Genomic DNA, 20,536 nt, shown 5'->3' on the forward strand with positions numbered 1-20,536 from the left:
GGTGTTGATGTGAACAATAAAGTTGTATGACTCATGTAAAAGGTGGAGATGCTAGACGTAGGGCTATAAGAAACAAGGCCCTAGGCAGCCGGTTGTGCTTTTAATCTACTGCCTCATGAGGAAGAGTTTTTCTTAATCTCAATACCTTGAGCGATATATCCTACGGAGGGTAGCACTGATTGAAGTTGGTTTTGTTCATAGCTTGAGGGGAGGAAGGGGGGGGGGAGAGGGGATGGGAAGAGGAGGGGGAGGGGGGGGAACAAAAAGTAAAATGTTAACAAGCTGATTTGAAGTAATACATTGATCTTTGATTGGATACCTTTCATTGTATAACATGTACAACTGTTGTTGTTCTCAATAAAAAAGATTTAAACATAAAGGCACATAGGTTAGCCCTTTCCATGCCTTACCCTTCCCCCTATGTGGATGCAGGCATATAGGTTTGCCCTGTCCCTGCCTTTCCCACACTCTTCTGTGTGGATGCAGGCACAAGGTATGTCCTTTCCCTGCCTTTCCCACACTCTTCTATGTGGATGCAGGCACATTGGTATGTCCTTTCCCTGCCTTTCCCACACTCTTCTATGTGGATGCAGGCACATTGGTTCGCCCTTTCCCTGCCTTTCCCACTCTCCTGGACCTCCGGAGTGCCTCTGTAGCTGTTGCCTGTAACTTTCCTTACAGCGTTAAAAAAAAAAAAAAAAAAAAAGACGCGCTTGTTAGCGCTGCGATTCTGAAGCTTCCTTCTGTCTGTGCAGTGTGACCGGAGCTCTGTGACTCGGTCTGGTGAGGTAAGAGAGTCTTTTAGCTCTTCCGGGGACGGCCCGCGATTGGGACGTTTTGGCACGAATCCGCAATTTTGAAATTTTCCGCCGTTTTCGGCGATGGCTGCGGAGGTTGTTAAGCGCGGTTCATGTTGTGGCAAGCGCAGATCCGCAGCAGGGATCTGTAAATCGTGCTCTTCAGACGTCAGGGCCGGCCCGAGCATGGCGAGTGAGGTTTCTTCCCTCTCGGTGGAGCTGGCAGCGGGCGCCATCTTGGATGCGCCGCATGGCTCGACCCCCGCAGGAGCGGAGGGGTCTGAGGCCGGAGGGGAGCCTCGGATGGAGGCTACCAGAGGAGCTCCTTACCCCGGATTGGAACCGGGAGGCCAGGGTGAGCCTTTCACCCCTGAGTTTGTGTTGCTTTTACATAAAGCGTTCATGTTAAAAAGAGCTCTGCCGCAGATGTCTGACCCTGCGTTGCTTCCTGGTTCCCCTCCGGTGGAGACCGGCCCGGGATTGCCATCAAGGTTTTGTCCCCTGACAGTTGGCCGCAAGACAAGCGCAGAAGGGTAAATTCCCCTTCAGAGAGTGGCACACCTCCCTCCCCCCCCCCCCCCCCCCCGTGGTTGGGCTGTGGGGATTCTGAGGGGTATGGCAGGCCTTCGTGGTCCGAAGAGCCAGAGGAAGGTGTAGGATTGTCACTGGATCCAGATGATCCCACTGCGGTTTGGATTCTCCACCGTGAGGAGCTGCCATATTGAGATAATATTGAGATATTAGAATGTATCTAGAAATGAAATATTAAAATGAGAAAACTGTGATACTAAGAAGCCTGCTCAAACCTTTCCTTTGCATGACTCCATCCAGGAGCTTATTTCGGCTCAATGGGCTGACCCTGAGGGGCCTTTGAAAGTTGCCAGGGCAATGGGGCACTTATACCCTCTCTGAGGAGCACTTGGCACGCTTGGCCATGCCTAAAGTGGATGCCCTAGGCACGGCTGTGACGAAAAAGACTACCCTCCCAGTAGAGGGAGGGGTCGCCCTGAAGAACATGCAGGACCGACGTCTGGAATCAGTAATCAAACGGTCCTTTGAGATTTCAGGCCTAGCCTTACTGGCATCTGTGTGCAGTTGTTATGCTGCTCGAGCCTGCCTCACTTGGTTGCAACAGGCAGTGGAACAGCCCGGGGATGGAGCGGAGCCCCTTGCGGAGGTGGCATCGCGGATGGAGTCAGCCTTGTCATTTTTGGCTGACGCACTCTATGATCTGGTCAGAGCTTCGGCTAAACAGATGGCTATGGCGGTGGCCGCTCACAGCCTTCTATGGCTATGGCATTGGGCGGCTGACATGGCCTCTAAGCAAAGGTTGGTGGAGTTGCCCTTCCAGGGCCTTCTCCTATTTGGTGAGGAGTTGGAGAAAATTGTTAAAGGTCTGGGGGAAACTAAACTCCAGCGCTTACCCGAGGATAGGCCGCGGCCTTCTTCCAAGGGTCAGGCGGTTCCCTCCTCTTCCAGACCTCGCTTCCGTGAAGCTAGAAGGTACCGCCTGGGTCGTTCTGCTGGGTTTACTTCACGTGCCCGCTTTCAGCAGAGGAACTCCTTTCGCTCGAACAAACGTTCCACAGCGGCTGGCTCAAGGCCTGTAATTCATGGGCGACCCTCTCAATGATGGTGCGCCGGCCCACTCCTCGATTCCTGCAGTTGGAGGACGTCTTTCCCTCTTTCTCGAGGAATGGGTCAAGATTACCTCAGATCAGTGAGTTTTGAACCTGATCAGAGATGGCTACAGATTAGAATTCAATGCCCTGGTGAGAGACGTGTTTGTGGAGTCCCGATGCGACTCTGTTGTCAAACGGGCGGCTGTGGAGGAGACCTTGCAAGGCTTGTTGCACGTCGGGGCGGTTTGCGATGTTGGGAAAACATTTCCAGTTTTGGGCCTTGCCTTTTGGCCTCGCCACAGCTCCCTGAACTTTTTCGAAGGTAGCTGCCTTTCTCAGGCGAGAGGGTATCCGTGTTCACCCGTACCTAGACGACTGGCTCATCAGAGCAGACTCTGCAGAAGAGAGTCATCAAGTTACAGCCAGAGTGGTCTCAGTACTGCAATCTCTGGGCTGGGTCGTCAATATAGCCAAAAGTCACCTGACCCCCTCTCAATCTCTAGAATATGTGGGGGTCCGGTTCGACACAGCCTCGGGGATGGTCTTCCTTCCCGAGCAAAGGCGGTGCAAGCTTCAGAACCAGGTCTGTCTGCTCCTGAGGATGCCTCGCCCGCGAGCTTGGGACATAGTCCAGCTGTTGGGGTCGACGGCCACCTTGGAAGTGGTGCCATGGGTGAGAGTGCACCTGAGACCTCTGCAGTGTTCCCTGCTTCAATGATGGTCTCCAATATCTCAGGATTGCCAGCGCAGACTCACGTGGCTCCCTGCGCCCCGACTCTGTATGGAGAGGTGGCTCTCAGACAGCTTGATTTGGCGAGGAATGCCGCTAGCACTTCCCGATTAGTGTCTGGTGGTAACAGATGCCAGCCGGCAGGGCTGGGGGCACATTGCCAGGGAAGCTATGCCCAGGATCTCTGGACACCTGAGGAGTCGGAGTGGTCTCAATCGCTTGGAGTTGAAAGCGATATTCCAGGCGCTTCTGGCCTTTCACACGACCCTGGAGGAACTGGCTGTCAGAGTTCTGTCGGACAATACGACAGCAGTGGCCTACATAAATTGACAAGGCGGCACTCAGTTCAGGGCACTGGCTGCACAGGTCGCGCAGATTTGCCACTGGGCCGAGTTACTTCTGCAGTTTCTTTCAGCAGCTCACTTTGCAGGTCAGAGCAACGTGCGAGCCGATTATCTAAGCAGGCATCAAATCGACCCAGCGGAGTGGGAACTGGCAGACAAAGTGTTCCTTCAGATCTGTGCCAAATGGGGGACGCCCATAGTGGATCTTATGACGTCAAGTGCAAATGCCAAAGTCCTGTGCTTTACAGCAGACGGAGAGATCCTCGCTCGGCAGGGTTGGATGCCTTGGCTCAACCCTGGCCTCAGGGCCTCCTGTATTTGTTCCCTCCTGGGCCCTTGATAGGGCGAGTACTCCTGCGGATTCGGCTACATCAAGGAGAGGTGGTTCTCATCGCCCCGGATTGGCCCAGGTGGCCGTGGTATGCGGACCTCCAGCGGATGCTGGTAGAGGCTCCCCTTTTATTGCCTCTGGTACTGAACCTGTTGTCACAGAGGCCGGTAACCATGGAGGACTCCTGCCGCTTTGGTCTTACGGCGGCTCTTGAGAGGGCGCAATTGAGAGACAAGGGCTATTCCAACAAGGTCATCTCCACTCTCCTTCAGGCCCGCAAGCGTTCCACTTCCGTTGCCTATGCTCGGATTTGGTGCCAGTTTGAGGCTTGGTGTGCTGCTAAAGCGATTACACCCATGCGGGCTTCTGTCTTGCCGATACTTGACTTTTTGCAGGATGGTTTACAAAAAGGCTTGGCCTATAATTCCCTGCGTGTTCAAGTTGCAGCCTTAGCATGTTTCGGGAGAAGGTGGCTGGCCTCTCCCTGGCTGCTTATCCGGAGGTGGCACGGTTTCTTAGAGGGGTGCTTCGGCTCCGTCCTTCCGTGCGGGCTCCGTGTCTGGCCTGGAACCTGGGGTTAGTTTTAAAGGCCCTTCAGTGTTCGCCCTTTGAGCCACTTAGGCGAGCTTCGGAGAAGGATGTGACCCTAAAGATGGTCTTTTTGGTGGCCATTACTTCGGCGAGACGGCTGTCTGAGCTCCAGGCACTGTCCTGTCGAGATCCATTTCTGCATTTGCATCTTCTAGATGTTTGAAGGGCTCTGTTGCAGTATCTGCGCATGTCAAATGCTTTCAGGACCTCTGATCACCTTTTTGTTTTGTTGTCAGGTCCTCGCAGAGGGTCTCCAGCATCGAAAGCTATTTTTTTCAGCATATCTGCTGTCTGGTCGGCCTCCGCCTAAAGCCTTTAAGGCGCATTCCACAAGAGCGATTTCCCTTGGGCTGAAACTGGAGCACTCCCTCATCAAGAGATATGCAGTGCAGCGACATGGGCTTCTAAGCTCTCATTTGCCCGACATTACAGCTGGATGTGGCTGCCAGGAGGGATGCACATTTTGGAGCACAAGTGCTGGCACGTGGTGTGGCTTCTTCCCATCCTATCTAGGGATTGCTTTGATACATCCCATTCGTAATAGATTCATCTGCTTGATGACAAGGAAGGGAAAATTAGGTTCTTACCTTGGTAATTTTCTTTCCTTTAGTCATAGCAGATGAATCCATGAGCCCGCCCTGATTGATTGATTGATGCTGTTTTGGGTTCAGTTTTTCCTGTAGATATGTTCCCTCATTGGGGGAAGTTGGAAAACAGTCTTCAGGATTTCTGTTCTGTTACAGGAGGTTGAGTTTGCCCCTCCTTTGAATTACTGCTCCTGTTCTGGGGAGTTCGTTCGCTGTGAGGAAAGTTCATGTTATTCTACTTTGCAGTGTAACACTGCTTTGGAAGCTTCAAATACTGAGAGGCAGATGGAGCTAGCTGGCCAAGAAGCACTACAGTTTTTCAGTGCTCTCTATTTCCCCCTGCTGGTAGGTGGACACAACCCATTTGTAATGGATTCATCTGCTATGACTAAAGGAAAGAAAATTACCAAGGTAAGAACCTAATTTTCCTTTCAACTTTTCTTCTTATGTAGGTAATTTTTAAAAAAATGTGTTCAAAAGAATTTATGTACACAAATCCCGACGGGGTTCCCATTTTACTATATAGCTTCATCAGGGGAATTTGTGTGCCCAGAACTTTTAATTATAAATTGCAGCAGGCTCCACTTCATGCTGTGTTGAATGAATTTCTAGTTTTGATTTTATATGATAACTAGGGAAGCCTGATTCAAATTCTGCTGCTGCTCCTTGTAACCCTGAGTAAGTCACTTAATCCTCCTTTGCCTCAGGTACAAAATTAGATTGTAAGTCCTCTGGAGACAGGGAAAACGTATACCTCAATGTATCTTTCCTTGAGTTACATCCAAATAATTATTTTATAAAACACATAAACCTAGAAAATTGCCCTAGAAAATTAGCATAAATCACAGCTAAAATTAATCTACAGACATTCACGCCCTGCCCAGGGGCATTTATAAATATGCGCAAAGGAAATGTGAGCGTATATATTGTATGCATGTAAATTCAACTCTGCCCACCATGCACCAAACATTACATCCTTGAATATGCTTTCACCTAAGTCACATAAATGTACATGCTCTTGTCATTGTGCATACATTTTACATGTGGGTAACTTTGTAAGTGGCATTTTATGCATGTTTACTGTCATGTACATATAAAAATGCCTTAAAATTACCTTGTAATGTACAATGTATTAATTTGGACTGTAGCAGTTACTAATGGGTTCTATTTTCTGTTTCAGCAGGTGGTAATGTGTTATCAAGTGCTGTTAGTGAATAACCTTCATTAGAAATAATGGTATTCAAGTAAATAATGTGCATTAATGAATTCCACAACTTAGTAAATAGATCTCTATATTAGAGAATAATGACACTAAAATGTCTGGCTGTACACTGAGACAGCTTGCACAGAGCTATACTGTAGGAAATGATTATTAGCTTAAAGGTTTCTGTATAAATGTTTGGCATGGACATCATACTCATCTGTTGAGGAAGTTTTCTTTTGTGGTGACTGCTAATACAATGTAAGTTAGCATTTGGTCAGATTGTGAATTCTGTGAAACTTGCCTTCTTCTGGTCATTGACATATTTTGTGCTCAGGCTTTACCTGGTTAAAATGTTGCTTGTAGGGTCCGTTGTTTTCTGGTAGAGTTAAGTAGAAGAAGCACATCCCTTTATAAATGCCTGGTTAAACTAAAAACAAAAGGCAGGTCTGTCTGCAAATTAATAACACATCAGTTAGAAGCACCTTATGTAGTCCGTTACATGGTATTTTGTCATGACATATGACTTCCTTGCTGCTTTTTTTTAACCTACCATGCTTGGTGTTTTATAACAGTAGGTGTTAAAGATGTTAATTGTTCTTATTCACAGGAAATTGCACCAGCAGTTTGAGATGTATAAGGAGCAGGTGAAGAAGATGGGTGAAGAAGCACAGCAGCAGCAGGAACAGAAGGGTGATGCCCCCACATGTGGAATCTGCCACAAAACAAAATTTGCTGATGGCTGTGGCCATAACTGTTCTTATTGCCAAACAAAATTCTGCGCACGATGCGGAGGTCGAGTGTCTTTACGCTCAAATAAGGTACAAAACTTCAACCCTTCTCGTTAGTTTTCACCGTTCTTAAATATTGAGATATTAGAATGTATCTAGAAATGAAATATTAAAATGAGAAAACTGTGATATATCAGATAAAAAAAGAAATCCTCCATAATTATCTCATTTAGGGGCTGATACAGAAAGCTAGCACAGATGGCTGTGCATAGTTAGAGCGATACCTGTACGTAATTTTCTGGGTGCAAGATGCACAAAATGGTTATTCCACAGAAGGTAACCCTGAGCACGCCTTGCGTTTGGCACCGGCACACGTCGTATTAAAACCAATGGTAATGAGACTATTAGTTATTGTGGCACAATGGAGAGAACTGCACAAAAGACTTTAAGATGAGCATAGCACAGGAGTTTGAACACCAGGTCTGAGAAAAATGTAGCAGGGCTAGCTCATTCTTCTGCAGTAGCATCTGTGAGGATTGAATGCCTGCTCCTTCTTTTTGCTGCAAGCATAACAATAGCCATAACTTTTTTGTGTGGTTTTGATGAAGAACACGGGTAAAGAAAAGATAGAAGAGGGAGAGGTAATAGTTCTGCACATAGGTCTGAGCAGAAAAAAATTGTATCAGTCCATGTGCAGTATTGTATGTACAAAAATGTTTGTGATGCTCATACTTAATGCTCAGAATAGAGAGTTGCACGGGAACAGAAATTTCACCAATCCCTGCTTGAATCTAACCTGTCCCCACTGGAATCTCCTTCATCCCTACCCGTCCCATGTACTGAAATAATCAGACTTGTGGTAAAATAAGCCAACTTAACAGTAGCTCATGTTGATAACTTCCCCTCTCAGTGCTTATGGGGATTTCAATGCTATTAACCATAATTAATTGTTTTTAGTGCTATTATAATTTCCATCTCCCTCTAGGTTACCTAATCAGTACAGTAGTGAAGAAGTGCTATTGGAACCATCAGAGTCGCATGCTACCACCACATTGGCCTAATGTCTTAAGCCATGATACCGTTAAGGGTGGGCATGTAATCTTCACTGATTCCGTTTATGCAATTTTATATATATTTTATTATGAATATTTTTATGAGCTTTTCCCACTGTATATGCTTAATTTTCTAAATGGAGAGCCACAAATACTTAGCTCCATGTAGATTTTCACCCCAGTGGTTTATTTTAAAGTCCAAGATTCCTTCAGACTCATTTTTTAATCCAGTGAAATAGGAGACTTGTCTTGCCTGACATGAATTCATGTTTTGCTGAAAAGCTGTATCAAGGTCCGTCTCCTAAAAACATGCACAATGAATAAATGTATCAACAAATATATATATATATATATATATTTTTCAACATTTTCACTCCAACAGCAATTCTTCCTACCACACAGTTTATCTTCGTTGCGGGTTCAAAATGGCTGTGGCGTTTTTCAATATTTATACTTCCTTTCTACCAGCTGTTTATACGGGAAGCCAATCAGGTTCAGGGGTTGGATCTACATAGCCAATGCTTCATTAGTTCTATATTAGATTTTACCACATGGGCATTGGATGGTATATACTACCATTGCTGACAAGCAATCCAATAGTCCTCTTGATTTTATCCATCGACCCCATCTGTGGATCCGACCAAAATGGGCCAGTTAAAGCCTCAGCACACCATTGACAATTACCACAACAGATTTGTTGTTAAGTATGCTGTTGGTCTAAATGGTATCTCTTTTTCTTTTTGATAACAACTCCCCAATATTTTTATATCTTGTAAAAGCTATAATGAGTTTATCCACAAATGGTTCTTCCACTTGTAATACATGCCAATGCCGCATAATTGAGTTTACTATATATCCCTTGTAAGAGTAGAATAAGGAAGCACGCACACTATCCTTTCATTTGCTTCACTGGTTAGATCTTGATCAGCCAATAATAGTTCCCGCTGTGCAGAGCAGGCACATAGATATACTTTCCGAATTACTTTAAAAGGATATCCCCTCTCCACAAACCTTGATGTCAATAATCCAGCTTGATACTTAAATTCCGTTAGTGATGAACATAATCTTCTCAAGTGAAGGAACTGGCTAATTGGCAGATTGCGTCGCAGACGGTAAGGGTGAAAGCTACTGAAATGCAAATAATTATTCTGATGTGTAGCTTTAGTAGTGGCCATCTGACCTCCATTTTTCACTATATGGATGTCCAAAAAATCAATAAATTTTTGATGACACGTCACCGTAAATTTAAGATTATCATCCAGTGTATTTATCCAGGATACAAATTCCATCAGGGATTCCAAATCATTCAACCAAATGAAGAATATATCATCCAGGAATCGTTTCCAGATCTTAACCGCAGTAAAACGCGGGAATGGATAAACGTGCTGATCTTCAAACTGTGCCATTTATAATGTGGCAATCAAAGGGGCTATAGTAGCACCCATTGCCACCCCATGTCGTTGGAAGCAAGACAAGTCTCCTATTTCACTGGATTAAAAAATGAGTCTGAAGGAATCTTGGATTTTAAAATAAACCATTGGGGTGAAAATCTACATGGTTCTATTTGTGGTTCTCCATTTAGAAAATTAAGCATATACAGTGGGAAAAGCTCATAAAAATATTAATAAAAAAGATATATAAAATTGTATAAACGGAATCAATGAAGATTACATGCCCACCCTTAATGGTGTCATGGCTTAAGACATTAGGCCAAAGTGGTGGTAGCATGCGAATCTGATGGTTCCAATAGCACTTCTTCACTACTGTATTGATTAGGTAACCTAGAGGGAGCTGGGTATAGTGATGTGATATAGTATTACCCCCCTCCGATGTAAGCATTGTTTGGTTGCAAAACGTTTGAGATGATAATTTCTATGGCACAAGGAAAGGATAGGTACGCTGGCCTGGCACTGCATTTTTGTGGGAACCCCACAGGATCTGCATCCATTCCCATGGGATCCCCGCTAACCTCATTCCTATGCAGCTCTCTAGCGCAGAATAATATTACAGCACGTGTGCAGATATATATTATTTTACTTGGACATTTGCCAGAGCTTCCTGCATTATGTGCTCACTACGGCAGGTGGCAGAGAGGAAGTGATTCTAAGAACAAAACAGCTTAGGTTCAGATTTAGATTAAGATTCCTTTTGTTCACAAGGAAAGCTAGCCTTAGAAGCCCACAAAATTGCTCTTGAGCAGAACCAAAGGTATACGCCTCAAAATGTTATGATATAAACAAAACCAGTGTGATTCCATGAAATATATTTTGAATAGATTTCTCAATTTTCGGACTCAATCCGTTTATTTATTTTAGTTTGTGGACACTCTGTAGAGAAGCAGCAGTTAATGAACAGAGTAGTACTCAAGCTATTTTTTTAATACCACAGTTATGTAGTTTTAAAAATTCTGCAATGTATGATGCATAACATGTAAAATGTCTGGTTTGTTGCATAGAATTTTTAAGCATCAACCTTAATTACATATGTAATAGGGAAAGGGAAATGGGACTTGATATTCTGCCTTTTTGCAACTACATTCAAAGCGGTTTTACTTATATTCAGGTACTTATTTTGTACCAGGGGCAATGGAGGGTTAAGTGACTTGCCCAGAGTCACAAGGAGCTGCAGTGGGAATCGAACCCAGTTTCCCAGGATCAAAGTCCACTGCACTAACCACTAGGCTACTCCTCCACTCCACAATAAATATTGTCACTTATTCAGTGAAGTTAGGTGATTTTCTGGCAGGATCCAGTACTATTTTAATCACCTATAGTTGATAGGAATTAATACTGAATTTTTTTACAAATTAGTTAATTTTGAGCAGAAGTTGGGATTTATCACATAGTAGACAGTAGAACAGGCTTGTACTACTGCCTCCTGAGTTAAAAAGGCAGCCACTGCAGTAAAACTCCCATGTTAGCTGTCTAATGTTGTGTGTGGGCTGTATCTAGGTGTGACATGGGTAGGAAGGGATGTGAACAGCTATGACAGCACACAGGTAGTTACTGTGCACTACCTGTCAGGATTGTCAGTGCAGTCAAACTTTCTGCCACCTCATGAGGAGGCAGTAAGTACAGTTGTGCTAACGGCAGTCCAGTAAGTGAGGCTGCCAATTATGGAGGGGTTCAGTGCACCTCGGGCCTGCCTGATTGCCAGTCCCCAAGTTTAACTCCCCTCCCACCCCAACCCTTGACAAAGAACAGCCCATCCTCCATCAACCTCCCTGATTCCTCCCACCCCCGTGCTGGTAGTAGCTCCCCTGATCCCCCCCCCCTAATACTGGCAATAGCTTCCTCTAGCCTCACAATGATGTCAGTGGACTTTGCCAGTGCGAATCCCACCCACCTCCAGAAAAAATCTGCTCCCATCACATAAGTCCTTGCCCCATGCCACACTGTTCCAGGGGGGTCTAGCAATCCAAACATGTACCTGTAGGTAGCAGCGGTCCTTTCCGCTGCTGCCCAGGTTGGCGGGCCCTAAAATGGTGCCAAAGCCCTAGCGATAGTGTTGTGGTATTACTGCTAGGGATAAGCCTTCCATATATGGTAGGAGGACTCCTAGTTGGAATACTGTGAGACAGTCATTAGGAATCTGGTGCCCAGATCCACAGGTAGGTCCTGGTGAGGGTTGGAAAGGTAAGGCATAGGGGTGGCATTTAATTGTCAGGGGGAGGAACTTTTCTGGAGGTGGGCAGGGTTTGTACTGGTGGGATCCATCAATATTTTGCCAACCCCCTCCCAGTATTTCATATGTAATGAGCCAAAATGTTACCAGTTCACCCGTGTTGGGTCGTGGTAGTGTTATGTTCCTCTGTTCAACCCTTATTTTAGCACACCCATAGAATATGTCCCTGTCCATTATAATAAATGTCCCTGGCCCTGTAGTCCAAGTGTCTATTAAGGGTTCACACAGTCTACAAAACCTGGTCACAGGATCCCAGGCAGGATTATCATCAGGGCCTGGATCCCAGCTCAAAACAGGTCTCTCATAGGAATTGCTTATGCAGCATTTTTAGTCTTTCTTTTAATCTTTATCTTGAGAGGATCCTCTGTCTTTATCACTGTCCATCCGGGGGAATTTGCAGGTGCCTCTACTGGTCCCTTGATCCTGGTATAGGGTGTCCAACCATTCTCGACTGTCCTGACTGCAGTTTCAGTGGTCAGCAAGGTTTGATAAGGACCTGCCCAGGAGGCAGTGGTGTTCCTAGGGGGGGCTGTGGGTGCGGTCCGCCCAGGGTGCACGCCACTGGGGGGGGGGGGGGGTGCTGCGCGCGCCTGTCCTTTGTTCGTTCCATGCTCCCTCTGCCCCGGAACAGGAAGTAACCTGTTCCGGGGCAGAGGGAGCATGGAACGAACGAAGGACAGGCGTGCGAGGCACCCCCCCCAGCGGCGTGCACCCGGAGGGTTTCTTTCGCCGGGGGGGGGGGGGTCGCTGCACCCGGGTGGCGGGGCGCATCGACAATCTGCCCCGGGTGTCAGCCCCCCTAGGAATGCCACTGCCAGGAGGGCTGTAGCTTGGACTCTTTCCAGGACTTGACCAGTACCCAATCTCCCGGCTGGATCTTCTGAACAGCAAATTCAAGTGGTGGAGTATGGGCCAGTAACCCTTTCTCCCTTAAATGAGATAAAAAGGAAGACAGTGCCAGTATATAATTCTTTAAAACAAAAAAAACAAAAAGGCACACAACTGCTTACAAAACAGTAGATAAAAAACAACAAAGCAGTGGAATCAAATGCATTTATTGGAACAATACCCGACGTGGCCACGTTTCGCCCTCAGGCTGCGTCAGGGGTATAAACTATAAAAACAAAACACAAGTATAAAAACATGTATAACCATACATATTAACAATGTCATAAGCATGATTCAACTAATAAAAGGCAATTATATAAAAAGAGATTCAACATATATAAAACAATCCTTTAAGAGTTCTAAAAAAATATTTATACATATCATCTATAAAACAAAATATTTATAATTATCATTAAAATCATACATCACATAAAATTTTTATCAGAACATCTACAATTACTCAAATCACATTTATAACTCTCAATAAAAAATGTTAAGATCATACAATTAGAATCAAAACATTTCAATGAAGAGGGGAAGAAATTTCTTTATACATACCTATCAAAAGTGTATGTAAATATATCATACACACTAGTAGTTCCAAAAATCTAGTTCTACACAGATATAAAAACAAAAAATAAAAATATCATCAGACAAGAAGCATATCTAAATGTGCACAAAACTTTTAAAAGACTCTAGACATTCTAGTTTCTCCACTGGTATTCTTAACACAAAACCAAAAAAACTCCTTAGAAATAACCAGTCCACATTACTGCTAGAGGCAGGAAACAGGAAACAGTTCACTGAATAAAAGAGTTCTCACAAAAATATAACAACAGAGGAAGCACTGCAAGCACTCAATCTTAAAAACAACATCTAGTACATCTCCACCAGATCACAGCTAGACTCCCTACATATTCCAAAGATGTGCAAGATGAACAGAAATAAAACAAACACTTACCCACTTATCTGCTACTTCCAACTAAACTGATATGCATTAGCATTACTAGCTTCTGAGACCCATGACTCATATAGCATCATAAGGTTAAAGGTCATCTCTAAGCACATTGCAAGTATCTTAAAGGGCCAGATAGCTATTTTACATTGGAGAGCCAGATTTTAAAATAAACAGTGCTTAATTGTGAAATGTTCATAAAGGTTACAAAACTAATGATCTGAATTAATAAAAGCTTACAAATGGGTATAAACACAATGCTTTCAAAACCGAAAACTCTAGGAATAAATAACCTGTCCACATTTCTGCTAAGGCAGGTAACAATTCACTGAATGAAAAACTTCTCACAAAAATGTAACAGCAGAGAGAGCACTGCAAGCACTCCATCTTTAAAAACAACATCTAGTACGTTTCAATAAGATCACAACTAGACTCCCTACATATTCCAAAGGTGTGCAAGATCAACAAAAATAAAGCAAACACTTACCCATTTATCTGCTACTTCCAACTGAACTGATATGCATTAGCATTACTAGCTTCTGTGAGACCCATGACTCATATAGCATCATCATGAGGTTAAAGGTCATCTCTAAGCACATTGCAAGTATCTTAAAGGGCCAGATAGATATTTTACATTTGAGAACCAGGTTTAAAATAAACAAATGTTCATAAAAATTACAAAACTGGTGATCTAAATTAATAAAAAGCTTATCTAAACAAATGGCTTTATCATAGAAAAACCGAGTAGTCACTCTCTTGATTTAACCCATATGGTTTCACTGTATTAAATTTAAAAATAAGCCTCTGTTCTGCCTTTAACAACAATTTGTTGACATCTCCACCTCTCCAATGTGTTTTGATTCTCAATAATACAAGAAATCTCAATTCTTCAAAGGAGTGCATAAAATCATGCATATGTTCTACCAGTGGTTTTTCAAACATCTTGTTTTTTATGGCACTCTTATGTTCTGCAATACGTTTGTTGAATATACGTACTGTTTTACCAATATATACAAGTCCACAAGGGCAAATAATTGCATAGACAACCTGAGATGTTTTACAATTCGAATATTGTTTTAGTTCAAATTTTTCTCCTGTCTTTGGATTTTCAAAAAATTTTGCTTTCAGATTTACTGTACAAAAACAACAATTCAAGCATGGGAAATGCCCCCAAACTGGATCTTTCCTTACAGGTACTGGTAATGCTGATGGTGCTAAGAAATCTTTTAAATTTCTATTTCTCTTAAATGCTATCATCAGTTGTTTCTCAGAAAAGCACGGTATATTCTGAACAAGTGTCCAATGTTTTCTAAGTATTTTAATAATATCACGTGACACATTGTCAAAATAAAGGGTACACACAATTTTATCTGTATTCTTATCAGGAATATTATTATTTCTATGGAGGAGGTTACCTCTTTGATGTTCTTTTGTTTTTAGCATCCCTTCCTCTATGTATCTATGTGGATATCCCCTCTGTTTAAATCTATCAGCCATTACATGCATCTGTTTCTGAAAATCATTAGTATCTGAACATAATTTTTTAACTCTTAAAAACTACTACTCGGTTTTTCTATGATAAAGCCATTTGTTTAGATAAGCTTTTTATTAATTTAGATCACCAGTTTTGTAATTTTTATGAACATTTGTTTATTTTAAACCTGGTTCTCAAATGTAAAATATCTATCTGGCCCTTTAAGATACTTGCAATGTGCTTAGAGATGACCTTTAACCTCATGATGATGCTATATGAGTCATGGGTCTCACAGAAGCTAGTAATGCTAATGCATATCAGTTCAGTTGGAAGTAGCAGATAAATGGGTAAGTGTTTGCTTTATTTTTGTTGATCTTGCACACCTTTGGAATATGTAGGGAGTCTAGTTGTGATCTTATTGAAACGTACTAGATGTTGTTTTTAAAGATGGAGTGCTTGCAGTGCTCTCTCTGCTGTTACATTTTTGTGAGAAGTTTTTCATTCAGTGAATTGTTACCTGCCTTAGCAGAAATGTGGACAGGTTATTTATTCCTAGAGTTTTCGGTTTTGAAAGCATTGTGTTTATACCCATTTGTAAGCTTTTATTAATTCAGATCATTAGTTTTGTAACCTTTATGAACATTTCACAATTAAGCACTGTTTATTTTAAAATCTGGCTCTCCAATGTAAAATAGCTATCTGGCCCTTTAAGATACTTGCAATGTGCTTAGAGATGACCTTTAACCTTATGATGCTATATGAGTCATGGGTCTCAGAAGCTAGTAATGCTAATGCATATCAGTTTAGTTGGAAGTAGCAGATAAGTGGGTAAGTGTTTGTTTTATTTCTGTTCATCTTGCACATCTTTGGAATATGTAGGGAGTCTAGCTGTGATCTGGTGGAGATGTACTAGATGTTGTTTTTAAGATTGAGTGCTTGCAGTGCTTCCTCTGTTGTTATATTTTTGTGAGAACTCTTTTATTCAGTGAACTGTTTCCTGTTTCCTGCCTCTAGCAGTAATGTGGACTGGTTATTTCTAAGGAGTTTTTTTGGTTTTGTGTTAAGAATACCAGTGGAGAAACTAGAATGTCTAGAGTCTTTTAAAAGTTTTGTGCACATTTAGATATGCTTCTTGTCTGATGATATTTTTATTTTTTGTTTTTATATCTGTGTAGAACTAGATTTTTGGAACTACTAGTGTGTATGATATATTTACATACACTTTTGATAGGTATGTATAAAGAAATTTCTTCCCCTCTTCATTGAAATGTTTTGATTCTAATTGTATGATCTTAACATTTTTTATTGAGAGTTATAAATGTGATTTGAGTAATTGTAGATGTTCTGATAAAAATTTTATGTGATGTATGATTTTAATGATAATTATAAATATTTTGTTTTATAGATGATATGTATAAATATTTTTTTAGAACTCTTAAAGGATTGTTTTATATATGTTGAATCTCTTTTTATATAATTGCCTTTTATTAGTTGAATCATGCTTATGACATTGTTAATATGTATGGTTATACATGTTTTTATACTTGTGTTTTGTTTTTATAGTTTATACCCCTGACGCAGCCTGAGGGCGAAACGTGGCCACGTCGGGTATTGTTCCAATAAATGCATTTGATTCCACTGCTTTGTTGTTTTTTATCTACTGTTTTGTAAGCAGTTGTGTGCCTTTTTGTTTTTTTTGTTTTGTACCTGTGAGGCAAGATGTCCCATTCACCTTGGCATAACATCTTAAGTTTTACTGATGCCCATTTACAAGATCTTTTGCCTAAGGAACCTTTCTTTGAGAGAAGTACTACTGAGTTTGACCAGATGAATCATTGGGAAGAAGCTATAAAATTAAATAAGAGACTAGTACGTACTGAACTACACTCTTTGACTCTATTGGAATATTGTCGGAATAAGATGATTCCCAGAGGACTAAGAATGAGCAAAGAACCAAAAATGTACACTGAGGATGCAGATTTCCTAATGAAATGGGAAGCAATCCTTAACAAATGTTCTCTGGATTTGATGATCCTTATCATCCAAACGGCTAACAAAAAGACTGAAAAAATTAAAGAAGCTCTTGATAATGAATTGGTTTATTTAAAGGAGAATGATAGATGTTTTAAGGACATTTTTGAAGATTTTAAATTACAATTAGATAGTTTTAAGAAAGATGTGAAGAGTGTAAAGTTTGATAAATATAAAAGAGATGAATTAGATTACAGATATGGGAAGATTTATCCCTGGCATCAGAGTAATTATAAACAGAGATATTATGACAATAGAAGTAAAAATTTTATTCCTGATAGAATGAGGGATGTTGTTGAACATAAGAGCCCCACTGCCGAACGAAAATCTAAAAGGATAAGGAGCGACAATGAGGAGGTTTTCGATCCATCAGCACCTCTATTAACTACACCCCCGAGAACAAACCTATCTGAGCAGGTTTTTCAGTTAGGAAAGATTTGGAAGAAAGGCTCAATTACAGATATACCTACAGTAAGGAAAGACCAGGGGGCTCAGCTACCTTATTATATTGGGAGAGGAAGAGGGAGGGGAGGAAGGAGAGGAAGGGGGAATTCTATGACCAGACAAGTAACGAGCAGACAGTTCAACAACAGGCCCCAGATGTATTCACACATGAGGCCCATAGAAGACTATTGGAAATGAAAAATAAACCAATAGTTACAGTGAATAATGATATGCATATGATAGGGTCGTCTAAATGGGAGACTAGTAATGTTATTAATTTATCTAAAAGGAATTTGAGTCAATATGAACAGGCAGTTTTAGATAGGGGTCTATCTTTTGTACCAACACCATGCTATAATGCCCTGAATACTAGAGTTGATCTTTTTAAACTAACTAGGAAGTTACGCATTATGGACTTCTTTTCTAAAAATGAAAGCTGTGTTATGGAACAATCAATAGTCAGACGAAATAGTGTATGGGTCCCCCCGGTCCAAATAAATCCGATGATACAAGCCTTTGAGAGAATGGTACTTAAAGATCTAGATCTTTTGGAGAAAAATAAGAAGAATCCATTTTTCAATCTAACAAAAGAAGAAAGAAAAGCCATTGACACTCTGAGGTATGATAATAGTATTGTGATAAAACAAGCGGACAAAGGGGGAGCAGTAGTGGTGATGGATAAAGAGAAATATATAGATGAAATCAGGAGACAGTTGAAGGATAAGAGTTTCTATCTACCACTACTTAGGGATCCCACTACTGACTTGAAAGAAAAAATTGACTCTCTTATTACATTAGGGGAACAAGCTGGTTATTTAACTAAAAAGGAAAGAGATTTTTTAATAGTTGATCACCCACGTACTCCTGTTTTGTATGTATTGCCTAAAATACATAAATCTCTTATAGATCCACCAGGGAGACCAATTGTGTCAGGCATTGGCTCTCTTTTAGAACCACTGTCTGTATTCACGGATTCATTTCTTAGACCCCTCATTCCCTCTATTCCATCTTATGTGAGGGACTCGACGCACATTATTAATATTTTGGACGAATTGGGTCCGGTTCATAACAATATTATTTTAGTAACATTTGACGTCGAGTCTCTCTACACAAGTATCCCACAAGATGAAGCATTGGCAGTAATTCAAGAAGCATTGCTTGAAAGGAAATCATATAGAAGAATACCCACAGAATTCATCATGCAAATAATTACTATAGCTTTAAAAGAAAATTTTTTCAAATTTGAAGGATGTTACTACCAACAGGTGAAAGGGACAGCCATGGGGGCAACGGTAGCCCCATCGTTGGCAAACTTATTTATGGGTAATTTTGAAAGGAAATATATACAGACTAGTCCCTTGAGAAAATACATTTTAACATGGAGGAGATTCATAGATGACATACTGATGTTATGGGAAGGTAGTGAAATACAGCTGAGAGAGTTTTACAAATGGTTGAACACACGTGATAATAATTTGAAATTTCAAATGTATTTTAATAGAAAAGAAATACCATATCTGGATATAAAAATACAATTTGAACATGGCAATTTTAAAACTACAATATACCGTAAATCAACAGACAGGAATAAACTTTTGAAATATGATAGCTGTCATAGCCAACCGTTGAAACGTAACCTCCCATATAGTCAGTTTTTAAGAGTTAAAAAATTATGTTCAGATACTAATGATTTTCAGAAACAGATGCATGTAATGGCTGATAGATTTAAACAGAGGGGATATCCACATAGATACATAGAGGAAGGGATGCTAAAAACAAAAGAACATCAAAGAGGTAACCTCCTCCATAGAAATAATAATATTCCTGATAAGAATACAGATAAAATTGTGTGTACCCTTTATTTTGACAATGTGTCACGTGATATTATTAAAATACTTAGAAAACATTGGACACTTGTTCAGAATATACCGTGCTTTTCTGAGAAACAACTGATGATAGCATTTAAGAGAAATAGAAATTTAAAAGATTTCTTAGCACCATCAGCATTACTAGTACCTGTAAGGAAAGATCCAGTTTGGGGGCATTTCCCATGCTTGAATTGTTGTTTTTGTACAGTAAATCTGAAAGCAAAATTTTTTGAAAATCCAAAGACAGGAGAAAAATTTGAACTAAAACAATATTCGAATTGTAAAACATCTCAGGTTGTCTATGCAATTATTTGCCCTTGTGGACTTGTATATATTGGTAAAACAGTACGTATATTCAACAAACGTATTGCAGAACATAAGAGTGCCATAAAAAACAAGATGTTTGAAAAACCACTGGTAGAACATATGCATGATTTTATGCACTCCTTTGAAGAATTGAGATTTCTTGTATTATTGAGAATCAAAACACATTGGAGAGGTGGAGATGTCAACAAATTGTTGTTAAAGGCAGAACAGAGGCTTATTTTTAAATTTAATACAGTGAAACCATATGGGTTAAATCAAGAGAGTGACTACTCGGTTTTTCTATGATAAAGCCATTTGTTTAGATAAGCTTTTTATTAATTTAGATCACCAGTTTTGTAATTTTTATGAACATTTGTTTATTTTAAACCTGGTTCTCAAATGTAAAATATCTATCTGGCCCTTTAAGATACTTGCAATGTGCTTAGAGATGACCTTTAACCTCATGATGATGCTATATGAGTCATGGGTCTCACAGAAGCTAGTAATGCTAATGCATATCAGTTCAGTTGGAAGTAGCAGATAAATGGGTAAGTGTTTGCTTTATTTTTGTTGATCTTGCACACCTTTGGAATATGTAGGGAGTCTAGTTGTGATCTTATTGAAACGTACTAGATGTTGTTTTTAAAGATGGAGTGCTTGCAGTGCTCTCTCTGCTGTTACATTTTTGTGAGAAGTTTTTCATTCAGTGAATTGTTACCTGCCTTAGCAGAAATGTGGACAGGTTATTTATTCCTAGAGTTTTCGGTTTTGAAAGCATTGTGTTTATACCCATTTGTAAGCTTTTATTAATTCAGATCATTAGTTTTGTAACCTTTATGAACATTTCACAATTAAGCACTGTTTATTTTAAAATCTGGCTCTCCAATGTAAAATAGCTAT

General features: G+C 41.1%; 1 protein-coding gene across 21 annotated transcripts in view; it reads left to right on the forward strand.

Annotated features, from left to right (window-relative positions):
• The window catches only part of RIMS2 (regulating synaptic membrane exocytosis 2), a 1,685,778-nt gene that overhangs the window by 235,347 nt on the left and 1,429,895 nt on the right, over positions 1-20,536 (forward strand). For all 21 annotated transcript variants that reach the window (XM_030217702.1, XM_030217600.1, XM_030217677.1 and 18 more), the window contains one exon: positions 6,814-7,024. In XM_030217702.1, coding sequence (XP_030073562.1) covers positions 6,814-7,024 — 211 coding nt within the window. The remainder of the gene's footprint in view (positions 1-6,813; positions 7,025-20,536) is intronic.

The sequence above is a fragment of the Microcaecilia unicolor genome, chromosome 1 (genome assembly GCF_901765095.1).
Source record: "Microcaecilia unicolor chromosome 1, aMicUni1.1, whole genome shotgun sequence".
Classification (NCBI taxonomy): domain Eukaryota; kingdom Metazoa; phylum Chordata; class Amphibia; order Gymnophiona; family Siphonopidae; genus Microcaecilia; species Microcaecilia unicolor.